The 13,969-nt window shown below is 38.1% G+C and overlaps 1 protein-coding gene across 1 annotated transcript in view; it reads left to right on the top strand.

Moving 5' to 3' along the window:
• LOC103203339 (cystathionine gamma-lyase-like) overlaps positions 1-13,647 on the top strand; it is a gene marked incomplete at its 3' end in the record, with an annotated part of 43,065 nt that extends 29,418 nt beyond the window's left edge. The window contains exons 5-11 of the mRNA XM_007948323.1: positions 534-665; positions 4,067-4,124; positions 4,769-4,846; positions 5,738-5,890; positions 7,259-7,380; positions 9,106-9,158; positions 13,485-13,647. Of these exons, the coding sequence (XP_007946514.1) occupies positions 534-665; positions 4,067-4,124; positions 4,769-4,846; positions 5,738-5,890; positions 7,259-7,380; positions 9,106-9,158; positions 13,485-13,647 (759 nt within the window). The remainder of the gene's footprint in view (positions 1-533; positions 666-4,066; positions 4,125-4,768; positions 4,847-5,737; positions 5,891-7,258; positions 7,381-9,105; positions 9,159-13,484) is intronic.
• Between the last annotated feature and the right edge of the window lie 322 nt (positions 13,648-13,969).

Here is a 13,969-nt window from a genome sequence, read left to right as displayed (position 1 = left end):
TATAGGGTTGCTATGAGTTGGAATCAACTCGACAGCACACAACACCGTATGTCAGAGTTATTCAAATTAATATCAAAGATGTTTTTGTCATCATAGGGTTAATTTTATTTAATGAAAGTTCTGGGATGTATCCTTATACCATCTATGATATTTATCTTTGAGAACAAAACTCCAGATCCCGAAACATATCTTTGTAATACATCCTGTTTGTTATGGAATAGAATTACAATAATTAATTTTAGCATTTTTTTGCTTATATGTATATTATTTCATTTTATCTTTACCATCACTATATGAGGTAAATATTATCAATGCTATTTGCAGATGAAGAATTTGAGGAATAAAGAGGGTAAATTACTTAGTTATGGCCTTTCAGAAATTGATGGAAGAGGCCAGGTTAAGATTTAAACCTTACATCTTCAAAATCCTTATTTTCATTTTATAATGTAGCCCCCAACTTATTAAAATATATGGGATATATGTTTGAGATGTGTATTTGTATAAATTATCAATATATATTGAATTATTTTTAGCTTGTTTGGCTTGAAACTCCCACAAACCCTAGCTTGAAGATGATTGACATTGAAGCTTGTGCACACATTGTCCATAAACATGGAGACATTATCTTGGTCGTGGATAATACTTTTATGTCAGCATATTTCCAAGTAAGTGAAAATATATATGTATATGTTTTGTCATGATTGGTAAACTACATAGATACCTGTAGTTAGGAAAGGAAGGACTCATTTACATTAAAAGCATTATCCAAGTCATGAATCTAATCATAATTGTTGATGAGACAAAGCATTAAGTTGGGATCTTTTCTATAATTAGTTAATATCTCTTTAGTCATATGTTAATATTTTTTGTGGTGCTATATGTTTTCTAAATCGTCTCTCAATTAAAGCTTTCAAGTTCTCTTAGGATATGTAGTCTCTGAAGACTTATTACGTGATTGCATCTGCTGATGCCTTACATATTGTAGGGATTTGGATGCTTATGTATTGTTTGAGGGAGCTCTGGTGGCATAGTGCCTAAAGCATTTGACTGCAATCCAGAAGGCTGGAGGTTCAAACCCACCGGCCACTCCTCGGAAAGAAGATTGGGCAATCAACTTCCGTAGTGATACTGCCTCAGAAACCCAAGGAGGGGTCGCTATGAGTCAGATCCAACTTGACAGCAGTAGGTTTGGTTTTTAGTTTTGGTATTGTTTGAAATCAGTCATATTGTTTTTTAGTTACATCTTATCTACTTATGCTTGTATATATTTTTTAACCTGGCTAAACTTCCTACAAATAAAAGGAAAATTTATACCTAATGACATTAGGGATTGTGGGGCTGGCGCGGGATCGGGCAGTGTTTCATTCTGCTGTGCATGGGGTCTCTATGAGTCGGAAACGACTCGATGGCACTTAACAACAACAACAACAATGACATCTCAGTATATGTCACATATATTATTTCTCCTTTTCTCTCTCCTTCTTTTCCCTCAGTGCCCTGTGGGCTATACACAGCCCTGTGCATCTTTGCCTTATTTGTATTTTGAATTCCTATAATTTTTCATATTGTAGCTATATATACAGTAAAACCTGCAAAAGCTGAACCTGTGTAAGCCTGAAACATGTCAGAGAAGGAAAACTCAAATATTTTTCACTAAAACGAGCAATGGAAAAGGAGTAAGACTGTACCCTGCCAAAGGCAGAAAACTTGCAAGGCCCAGAAAACACAGCAGTCCCATCGAGTTCTGGCCATCACAGGTTTCACTGTATATAGTCTTTTCATTTCTACATACACTGCCCTGAGCCTCCTATGTACCTTCCATTCCTTTCCTTTTTCCCTGATTCGACCTCCTTCCTGTTTTTCTCCTTTTGGTAGGTGGTTTTGGGATCTCTCTGTGGTTGACCTGTTGTCTGCCTTTTCCTGCTTGTTTTTATTCCTCCTCTTCTGGATGACCTAGCTGTTTCCTTTTCTTGGTAGAATTTACCTTCTCCCAGTTCTTTTCTTCCTGCCTGTACCTTATAGTCACTCCTAATACACTTCCTGTAGCTCATCTTCATTCCTCAGACTTCCTAAAGCCCTAGCTCATCTCCAGTTCTTCAATTAGGCAGATGTTTACAAGCACAAGTGTTTACATTTCCCCCTTCTGGTATGGGTCCTGAAATTGGCCCAAGCTGCTGCCCCACTGTGACTGGAAGACTCCATGGTTAGTTGGGGTAATCTTGTTTTTCACCTTCCTCCATTTATTCAGAAGGCACTACCATATTTTATTTTCCTTTCCTGAAACTTAGTTCCTAACTATATTGTATTCAGAAGCTTCACTAACCATCTACCTGTGGCTTGCGATGTATCTTTTACTGCTTCTTAGATGGCAATGCAGTCTGTTTCCAAGTGAAAATCCCCTGGCATCATGTATTTGTTCCAGGTGATTTTCACTCTTGGATTCTTTATCGCAGCTCCCTAACCTATCTGCTGTTTATGTTAGGTCAGCTCATATTTCAAAAACTGTCTTTAGCTGAGTCACAGTGTGTCCTGTGGACTCCCAAAGAGAACATAGGCTTTTTTTAGCCTGGGCCTACCCAGGTTACTCATTGGGCCTGGCCCTCTTTCTCCTGTTACCATCCCTAAAATAGGTCCAGGTTTTTCTGCCTTTCTGAAACCCACATCGTATTCCTTATGCCAGGGATCAGAACTTAACTTCATTTCAGTTTGGAGTCATTCCAGCTGAATTAATCAAAACCATACCATCCCTTAGTAGCCACTTGTTTACTATGTATATTGGTTTCTCACAGCATATATATTCCTAAAAAGGTCCTCTCTTTGTCTTAACCCTCATAGAAACAATGTTTTCTCTTCTATCCCTGCCCTTTGCCTTTGAGACCTTCTGTGAGCCTCACAAAAGACAAAATGGGCTCACCAGGGCAAAGTTTCATAGGGGCGCCTCAAGGTTGGGCAGTCTAGGTAGAATCCTGTTTCTATCAGCTTTTTCATTTACATGATCATTTCATTTTTCTCAGTCTCTTTTTTCTCACCTGTACAATGAGGGTCATAAAAGAAGTACAGAGGGAAGTATTTTGTGCAGTACTCAACTGAGTTGCAGAAAGTATTTAGCATGGTTCTTGGCACATACAGAGATGAAGAGATGATTGCTGTCGAGCCCCACCCCTTTCCCTTTTGGCCATGGAATGTGAAGAATGTTGAAGCCAGAAGAGATTTCAGATGTCATCTAGTTTGACCCCAGAGATGAGCAAACACATATGTAGAGAGCACTTTGGGCAATACCTAACTTAAAACATCCTGTTTTTAAAACACCCTAAATGAAACAATTCTATAGCCACCTTACGCTAATACCTTCCAAAGACTCTTCTAGTGTATGTGTTTCCAAATGCTTCCAAAAACATGCATAGTTACACACACACACACACACACACGCACACGCAATATTATTTTAAAGATAATGTAAAAGGAAAGATGTTAGTGATGCATTTTTTAATGAATAAGTTGGTTATTTGAGATAAACAAAGACATTTTAAGAAGCAGAAAAATTGGGTGGGTAAACAAGCCAAATGAATTTCTTTGTAACTGACTTTACACTTGTCAAAGTTAGTATGATAAAAGAATAGTTAAAAGTCAAGATCTTGGCAAACCAAGTGTGAATAATCACAGCATATATTGTTGGTTTAAATGACTAAAATTATTTTAATCTTATTGACATAAGAATTGCTGAGTGTCTACATAAACTGTGTGCTCAGTGAGTCATAAGATGCCAACGTGTTTGCTGCAGGTAGTAAACTTAGGGACTCTGTAAACAAGTTCAGGAGGCTTGTTCACCTGGGTTTGTCTGCTCTTTCCACATACTGTGTCTGCCTATTGAATACTGAATCCAATATTCCATATTTATATTTGTTAAGGGGAGAAAAGAGGAAGATAATATCAGAAGGCCTGGAAATTTTTAAGGTGTATTTAGTTTTGAAAACATAGTACTGATTGGAATGAAAATTTCTAATAGGAAAAAAAAAAATGAAACCATGTTTTATTCATTTAAAATAACAAATCTCATCTCTTTCAGCGGCCTTTGTCTCTGGGAGCTGATATTTGCATGTGTTCAGCAACAAAATATATGAATGGTAAGATAGACACAGTCTACACTTTGAACATTCTTTTCCATGAGTAGATGAAAATAACATAGGGCTTGACATTTTGGTCCCTTTTGGTCTTTAATTAAGGAGTTCTGGTGGTGGAGTGGGTAAGGCATTTGGCTGCTAATCAAAAGGGCAGTGGTTCAAACCCACCAGCTGCTCCAAGGAAGAAAGATGAGGCAGTCTGCTTCTGTAAAGATTTACAGCCTTGGAAACCCAATGGGGTTCCCTATCAATTAGAATCGACTCAGTGGCAGTGAGTTTGTTTTTCTGGTTTATTCGTCTATTATTCAGATTTTCTCTGTGCCTCGTGGAAAGAAAAATATTCTGATTAAATATAGTACTTCACTTAGAGAAAACCATTCTCATTATTTATAAGAAGATGAAAATTTACTATAAAAGGTTATATTTTTAACTGGATGACAGCTTAAAAAGAAGCATTTATATGATTTATATGACTTTTATTTTGTTTAATATATTGCTTTTGCTACTATTGAATTGAATTAACTTAGCCTTATCTTATAGGACATTTGCCCTGAGAATTTTTAAGGAAAACTCCTTTGTAAAAAAATAATAAATTGAAGAATAAACAAACTGTTTTTAACTTAACTTTTTTGATTGTTTTGTTTTAGGCCACACTGATGTTATAATGGGCTTAGTGTCTGTTAATTCTGAGAATCTGCATAATAGGCTCCGATTCTTGCAAGACAGTAAGTTTTAAAAACTCAGATTCCCCCTATGCTCACAAATATCGTTGATATTTACATTTCTAATGTAATATCTAAATACTATTTCCTATTTATATTGGTGGCCTTTTCTCAAGTAAGGGTATGGGTTTATTTGAAGAAATTTGCAATTGATAGGTCAGATAAAGACATAATTAAAAATGAAAATACTCTTCTAGGAAATAGATATTAAAGTAACAAAAGGACACTGAAGAGAAACTAAAATTTCTTGGTTGATGTATGTTGCTTTCTGTATAAAAAGTAGGAAGAGGTACATATGTCTAAAGCATGTGAAATCATCCGTGGCTTCACAGACTGAATGGAATGTTGGGAAGAACATTTAGTCACATTAGGAACAAAATGGCTGTTTTTCTCTTTATGTTTTAACACTTTTTCAAAGAAATGCAAGGTAGATCCATATGTACTACGCTATTTCATTAAATCATAGAGTATTCACTCTGAAGGGACTATTGATGTCATATTTGTAAAGACCCTATATTTATGTTTGTATTAAAAACAAAAACAAAACAAAAAAGCAGTTGCTCATCAAGTTTATTCTGAATTAAGGCAACCCTATTAGATGTGTCAGAGTAGAAACTGTGCACCATAGTTTTCAGTGACTGATTTTTTGGAAGTAGAATGCAAGTGCTTGTATTTAGTGTCTTCTGAATGTTGTACTTCATTTTGGTATATTCGTCCCTTCTCCCATTTTAAAGCATGTTTTTTTAAGTGTGTTTTATGCTTCATTCTTATGCTTCTGATTTGATACATTAATTATTCCTTCTGAAAATCAAACTCATAATAATGAAAAAGAGGAGTCACATTTTTCTGGTTACCTTCTCCCTAAAACTAATCCAGGATGTGTTTGTTTTGCAGCTCTTGGAGCGGTTCCATCAGCTCTTGACTGTTACCTTTGCAATCGAGGTCTAAAGACTCTTCAAGTCCGAATGGATAAGCATTTTGAAAATGGAATGGCAGTTGCTCAGTTTCTGGAATCTAATCCCAGGGTAGAAAAGGTTCTTTATCCTGGTATGTTAATCTGATTTCTAAGCAGACATGCCTTTGACTAGAATTTTAAGGATTATTCTAAGCATCCTATTTACATAGCATTTATCTGAAATTTGGGTGCTTTTCATATAATTTCCTGTTGCTCATTTATTATCAAACACTGCTGTGTCAGGCACTATGGTGAGCTAAGTGATAAAGAAGATAGACATGGTCTCTGGCCTTGAGTTGCCTGTTGTCGAGTGGATGCTTGGATATTAGTAAACTAGTCTATAGCTTGTTGTTACGGGAATTTTCCCAGGAGGTTAAAACTTCCTCCTGAGTAAGTAGCAAGAGTCCAAAAAACTTTTCAGGAGGCATAGTCAGAGATATGAGTGTTTAGTTTCCAAAGACCAGGTCATTACTGAAAATCAGTGTTATGCAAAAATGAAGGATAAACATATCAAATCACAAAATGGAGGAAGACTACACCATTATATAGCTGCAAAATTACATTATTACATAACTGCCGAACCTCCAAGAATCATGGGCAGCCAAGTTCACACATAACCTTAACCACCACAGCCACTGTTGCTCTCGCTTCACGACTTGGTGTTCATTACTGCCACCTATACATCATAAATGTACAAAATAGTTGGATAGTAGATGTTTTGGTTCTCTAGTCCTGCTCTAACAGAAAATACCACAAATGGATGGCTTTAACAAACAGGGACTTATTCTCTTACAGTGGAGGAGGCTAGAAGTCTGAGTTCAAAGTGCCAGCTCTTGGGGCTGGGTGAAGGCCCCTCACCCTTGGGCTTCATCTCTGCCTCTTGCTCCTGGCCCACTGGAGCTGGAGGCTTCTCTTAACTCAGGCAGCTGCTGACAGCTGAGACTGACAAACCCAAGATCAACAAGTAAAATGTTACAGTGCAACATGGCAGGCCACTAGTTCAAGTTCAGAAACAGTTCCAAGACTGGCAGTCAGTACAGCCCGCTGCTGAATAAAGACTCTGCTACATGCAGGATCCAAGGGTATTAGAAACCTTAGAGACCTTTCTCAAAACTGTCTTCTTGTATACTGGAAACAGACCACATCCCCAAGGCAGCTATTCACTGCTCCAGTGGATTCCACTGTGGAGGTGATTACCAGTGTCATCATGAGGAATCACTACATCCAGCAGCCCAGCCCCTGAAAGCCAGGCCCAGCCAAGTTGACACAGGAACATAACTACCACAGAGTTTTTACTATCGTAAATGCGAAATGTCTGATAATGAGGTAGTTGGTACGTGAGGAGTAGTCCTCATTTTGAGACTTATTTGCAGTTTACTTAAGTGAACAGTGACATTTTTTTTCCCCTGAAAGTATATGCTTGATGCTGAAGTAAGACTTTGATTATGCCTTGGCTGCAGGACTACCCTCTCACCCACAGCATGAGTTGGTGAAGCGTCAGTGCACAGGGTGCCCAGGCATGGTCTCCTTCTATATTAAGGGCTCTCTTCAGCATGCCGAGACTTTCCTCAAGAGTTTAAAGGTAAACTTTCAAAATGTTGTTGTTGTTGTTGTTATGTGCCCCGACTCATAGCGACCCCTTCTTGGGTTTCCGAAGCAGTATCACTACGGAAGTAGGATTGCCCAACCTTCCTTCCGAGGAGTGGCTAGTGGGTTTGAACCACCAGCCTTCTGGTTAGCAGTCAAGTTTTAAAATTGCAGAAGTAAGACTTTCTTCAGACCAAAGCAAACCTGTTGCAATTGATTCGGTTTAATTCCATGGCAACTCTATACAGGGTAGAACGCCTCCATGGGCTTTCTTGTCTATAATCTTTATGGAAGCAGTTTGCCAGGCCTTTCTTCCACAGCACTGTTGTGTGCATTCAAACCACCAACTTTTAAGTCAGCAATTGAATGCAAACCTCTTACACCACCCAGGGACCTCCTAAGACGTTCTTACAGCAGTTCATTCTCTCTCCCTTTCTACCCAGATTAATGTTTGTGTATGTGCAGGTTGCACTAATAAACCTTTTAATCATGAAATTCATCATGTTGGGAAATGGGGCACAAAACAATAATGACACAATAGCAGACATCTGAATATGTTCATTTGCTTAATTATCTACATACTGCAATCAGTTTTTGAGATATGGCATATTCAAATGCATTGTTTTTCACATTTATTTAAAAATGAATCCTTTTTACCAATGAAATATTTTGTGAAACCTCAAAGTGTTATGTGATTAGTGCACTGCACAAAGTCGTTCTGAAATCCAGTGGAGCAATGGCTTTCTAAACCCTCTGCCTCCAGGCTGTATCTGTTTAGGGTTGGAGAAAGGGAGCTTTTTTCTAATTTGTATAAAGACAGGAAGGTCTCAAAGACCCTGGGTAAGAGGCCTATGTAACTCCCTAAACTAGGTTTACCTTGAACCCCTACAATAGACTTTTAGGTTTAAAAACTACAGATCTAACCCTGGGTGGTGCAGATGGTTAATGCACTCAGCTGCTATCTGAAAGGTTGGTCTTTGAGTCCAGCTGGAGGCACCTCAGAAGCTGGGAAGGTACTTCTGAAAAATCAGTCGTTGAAAAGCCCATCGAGCAGAGTTCTATTCTGATAACACAGGGAGTGGCCATGAGTCCAAGTCTGTAAGTGAATGAATAGAGTAAATAGAATGCTGCTAGGTCAGTAAAGCTGCCCCAGTGTCTCCAATTTGTCCACCTCTAAAATCAGGAAGATGGCAATAGATACCTAATTAAATATAATTGTGGGAGATACTGTAAAAACATTTGTAAATTTCTATGGTGCTGTAACACTAAATGCAAGAACTATGTGTTATTTCTTCTCCCCTAAAGGGTTAAGTTGATGTGTTAACTTAGTAAGTGATACAAATTAACAAGTAAGTATATATAATTTTGTAAGTATTTAGAGATTTTTATTTAAAAGATATCCACAGGTCCTGGTCTCAAATGCAACATTGGAGCTTATCTTGTGTATTTTCTGGGCCAAATCCAGAAGGTATAGAAAATTCACTTAGATCAACTTTAAATTTTTAAAAACTTTGCACATAATATGTCTAACTGGTAAAATCATTATTATGCTTTTTACCCTCATTTTTGTTCTGAGTTTCTTGCCTAATTTGCAGTCATAATTCTAATTACTACTATTCCCCACCCCCATCCCAGGGCCATTTTATTTAAAATATTTGTTTTTAGACTTTAGTATTTTTACTTTTCTAGAAGATGTAAATTAATGTTTTGTTCACTGTAGATATTTACTCTGGCTGAGAGCTTGGGAGGATTCGAAAGTCTCGCTGAGCTTCCGTAAGTATATTTCTGGTTTTCTCAGTATTTTAACTTTGATGGCATTCTTTTTTTTTCTTTTGGAACATTTATTGTGATTTGGATGAAAGATGAAAGTTTACAGAGCAATTAGTTTCCCATTCAACAAGTTATACACATTTTGTTTCATGATATTAGTTGTAAGCCTGTCAATGTAGGAGCACGTTTCCCACTTCTTTCCTGGGTTCCTTGTTTCCATTTGTCTCTCTTTCCTGCCTCATCCTGCCTTCTGAACTTTGTTTTTGAGCAAATACTGCCTTCTTGGCCTCACTGATGTCAGTTTTAATGATTCAGAATGGATGTGATAAAATCAAGGGTAATGCAAGTTATTTAACTACAGCATGTCATTATCTGTTGAGAATGGACTCTAAAGAATGGAAAAAAATTAAAAACCAACCAAACCTCTTGCTATCAAGTCATGGCAACCCATGTGTTACAGACTAGAACTGCTGCATGGGATTTTTCTAAACTGTAATCTTACCAGAAGCAGATTCCCAGGCCTTTCTTCTAGGGTACTACTAGGTAGGTTTGAACCCCCAACTTTTAGGTTAGTAAATGAGTACAAACTGTGCCTCCAGATCTAATGGTGGACTGCTTATGAGTGGGCTGCATCCTTCCAAGTTTTGCTTCCTTTTGTGTTTTACCTGAGGAAAATTCCAGCAGTGATTGCAATATAGGATCTCTGACCTCTGATCAAGGGCCATGTGTTCTACTCCACTCAGGTTGGTTAGAGACTATTGGACAAGGTGATTTCAAGGCTCCCTGAGAAATACAGAATGTGGGTCTCTGATAAAACTCCTCCACACCCTTGATTATCAGAGAAGTCCAACTAGACACTGGGAAATTCATTTATTTCCTGTTCTTTGTGGGATAAAGATGTGCCATGCTTCCATGTTGTCTATAACATTAAATCCAAAATTTATCTTGGTATCCCAGGCCCTTCACAACCTGACTCAATCAATTAATCTAATCTTATCAAAGCACCAAAGGATATTAGAATAGAAAGGAGCTTAAGCTCATGCAATCCTGTACACTGTTTTATAAGCAAAGAAACAAAGATCCAGAAAGATTACTTGGTTTACTCAAATGTTACAAGAATACAAAGAATGTTTAAATAAGAATTTGTTTAAAAATGAAAAAAACCCACAGGAGTATGTTAGCAACTTCATTCCTATGGCTTTGTAATAGGAAGCAAAAGGAGCCAACATCTGGATTTGAAACATGGTTCCACCAATTGCTTAACCATTGAACCTCAATTTTTTCGTCCATATAAGGGGCTTAATAATAAAAATGGTGATTATTATTTACTGATTACCTGTCTCATCAAGCACTGCTGAACGTCTTTCTTTTTCTGTATGTTGCTACGACCATGCATTGTAGTTATTATAGGGGTAAATGAGTTCCATTAACCTAATAATTTTCAGCTGTACTCATGCACATGGGGTGTTTCTGTGTTTTAATTTTTGTGAACATTTATGGAAAATTGTGAAGCATTGTGCTGAAGAATGTCACCAAAATTTGGGCATATTTCCTATCCTCTCTGTCATAGTTTACAGTTCATTGGGAGAAATAAGGCAATTTTTCAAAAAAATAAAATAAAATAATAAGATGCTCAAGTAATGAATCAAAGTAATTCAGATAACACATAGGGCTTTCTCTCAGTCTTCCCAGAAGATTCCTGCTAGTAACTCTGGATGCACAAGAGGGCACACTCACCATATGACATGGGTTTATTTTTCAAAGCAATAAAATGTATAACAACTTTAGGTTCACTTCTTAAAAACAGACCTCTTGACTTATTTGGGGATTTGCTTACACTTGTTTGGCCCAGGCAGTCTATCTTAGGCTATAACCTGATGCCAGAAGACAAATGAATTTAGGTCAGGGCTTATCTGTTCTATTACCCTTCATTCTTTGTCTCCCAACTCTGCTGCAACCAGTCCAGCATTGCAATAAGGGAGAAAGGAAGCAGAGCCAGTGTGTACTAAGTTAGTCTCCCAGCCTGAGAGCACATATTAACTCTGTGACCTTAGACCCATTATCTGTCTTCTCCAAGTCCAAGTTTCCTCATAGGTAAAATGTGGTTAATACTGTGTATATTTCTTAGGGTTGTTGTAAGAACATGGAAAAAAATCCTGACACTAATGCCTTGGTTTCCACTGAATAACCCAGTAAGTGGTGACTACTACAATGAGTTGTTTTTATTAGGCATCTACTGCATTCCAGGTATTTACAAGTGCTTTATACATGTTCCTAAAATTAATGCTTGTGACAAACTTTTGGGATAGGTGTTAATGAACCAATTTTTATTCATTTTAAAATGAATTGATGCACAGAAACCATTTAGTAGAGTACCTGTGTCATGGGAAGTGTCCAATAGCATTGTAGTTCCTGTTGAGTTGATTCTGACTCATGGTGACTCCATGTGTGTCAGAGTAGAATTATACTCTATAAGGTTTTCAGTGGCTGATTTTCTGAAGTTGAACACTAGCCCTTTCTTCCAAGGTACCTCTGGATGGACTTGAACCTCTATCCTTTCTGTTAGTAAACGAGTGTGTTAAATAATTGCACTAGCCAAGGACTCCAAGCATATAATAAGGGATGACTGACTGATGGGCTCACTGTTGAGTCAACTTCTACTCATAGCGACCCCTCCTTACGTTTCCGAAGCAGTATCACTATGGAAGTAGATCACCCCATCTTCCTTCCGAGGAGTGGCTGTTATTATTTCAATGAAAAGATAGTCTCTGAGGACAGGTACCTCTTACCAGTCCTCATAACTAGCATTTGAAGGGGTTGGGATTCATACCCAAGTCTGTTGATCTCTGAAGCTTAACTTTTTATTTCTATATGTGCACTGTCTTAAAGGAATTACAAGTGTGATTAGGGCAGAACATTTTAAGGAGGATGTAGATGTGTAAAAATCTCATTGTGATAAAAGAAGATAGCTATTTACTGAGACCACAGCTGAGAGTTTTCTTTCCATGGGTCTGAACTGAGACAGAAGAAAACAGCGTAGGTGGTAATTTTCCTGGTGGTATGCAGGGAAGAGATGAGTGTTGGCAGCAATATACATGTGAGGGCTTAAGCTACAAGCCTCTCCTCCACAAAGCCTTTGCCTACAGTGATTTCTTCCTCTGAAGTTTGGCATGAGGAGCTCTGGTGGCATAGTGGTTAAAGCATTGGCTGCTAACCAAAAGGTCAGCAGTTCAAACCCACCAGCTGCTTCATGGCAGAAAGATGTGGCAGTCTGCTTCTGATTTATAGCTTTGGGGAAACTCTGTGGGGCAGGTCTACTCTGTCCTATAGGGTTACTATGAGTCGGAATTGACTTGATGGCCATGGGTTTTTTTGTATATTGTTCATAGTTATTTGGCATTTGTTGTCTACTCTGTTTTGTGAAGGAGCTCTGGTGGCATAGTGCCTAAGGCATTTGGCTGCTAACCAGAAGGCTGGTGGTTCAAACCCACCAGCCAATCCTCAGAAGGAAGATTGGGCAATCTATTTCCATAGGGATACCACCTCAGAAACACAAGGAGGGGTTGCTATGAGTCGGATCTGACTCGATGACAGTGAGTTTGGTTATTTTGGTTTTTGAGTTGTCATATTCTTTAACTCTCACTTCATAATCCAAGGGAAAGAATATGTCTCACTCTTCTTGGTTTTAAATTCTTACTCTAGTGCCTGACACATAGTAAGTGCTTTACCTTTGCACATGTTGATAATGACGAGTTTTTAGATAGTTTGGAAAATCCTTCAGGGTCTCTATGTTGTTGGTCTCTATGTCTGTTGTCACAGGGATGCTTCATGCAAGCTAATAAACGCAGATGGTCTTTCCTTAATCTGCATCAGGGGGTCCAGTTCTAGATTGATCTGCTGATCAGAAGGAACTAGTTCTGGCAAGCTGTTGCTCTAAGAAGCCTCCTGTAAGTCAGAGTTTTGGGTAGCTGTCCACAGGTGGTTCATGAGGTATATGACTTCCTTCGAAGGCCTCTTTTGGGCAGATCTTAAAAGGCACAGGTGGCTGTGCCTTTCCCACCTGCCAGGGGGTGTTTGGTTGGCACCTTCTGCGTGTGCATTGAGTATGCCTTACTCACCGATGAAAGATCCTGGATTTCACGTAGAATCATGATTAGAAGAGATTTTTTTTTTTTTTTTCTCATTTATAGCCTGTGAAAAAATGGAAGGGAAAACAAAACACATGATATTTGGAGTAGAAACAGTTGAAGCTAATTGCAATGCATGAGATATAAATATCTTCCATGGACACAATATAGATATCAGAAACATGCTCATTTGTTCTTTCAGGGCACGCATGACCCATGCAGCTGTGCCGAAGAATGCCAGAGATGTTCTTGGAATTAGTGACACATTGATTCGACTCTCTGTGGGCTTAGAAGATAAAAAAGACCTACTGGAAGATCTAGATCAAGCTTTGAAGGCAGCAGTGAGTTTCATTATCATAATTATTTGTGTATATGTGTATTTGTATTTTAATTTTGGGAGTGAGGGTCACTACATTGATAATGAGTAGATAAGTAATTCACTGTGAACATCAAAGTTTTTCTCTTCTGCAATACACAAGATGTATAAATGTGAAGGAAACCCAATCATGGTGCAGATCTAAAAAGCTGGTAATATTCTGAGACGACATCCTGGAAAAGAATTCTTTGCCTGCAAGTTTAATAACATACTTTTCTTGTTTATGTTAATACAGCACTCTCCAAGCCACCACTAACATTCCAGGACTGCTGTTAGAAGGTGCTTCTTGAAAAGATCACATCTTCTAAATA

Source organism: Orycteropus afer, unplaced genomic scaffold, assembly GCF_000298275.1.
Source record: "Orycteropus afer afer isolate SDZICR_OR568_19922 unplaced genomic scaffold, OryAfe1.0 scaffold00213, whole genome shotgun sequence".
NCBI lineage: Eukaryota > Metazoa > Chordata > Mammalia > Tubulidentata > Orycteropodidae > Orycteropus > Orycteropus afer.
This window is presented reverse-complemented; position numbering and strand designations above follow the sequence as displayed.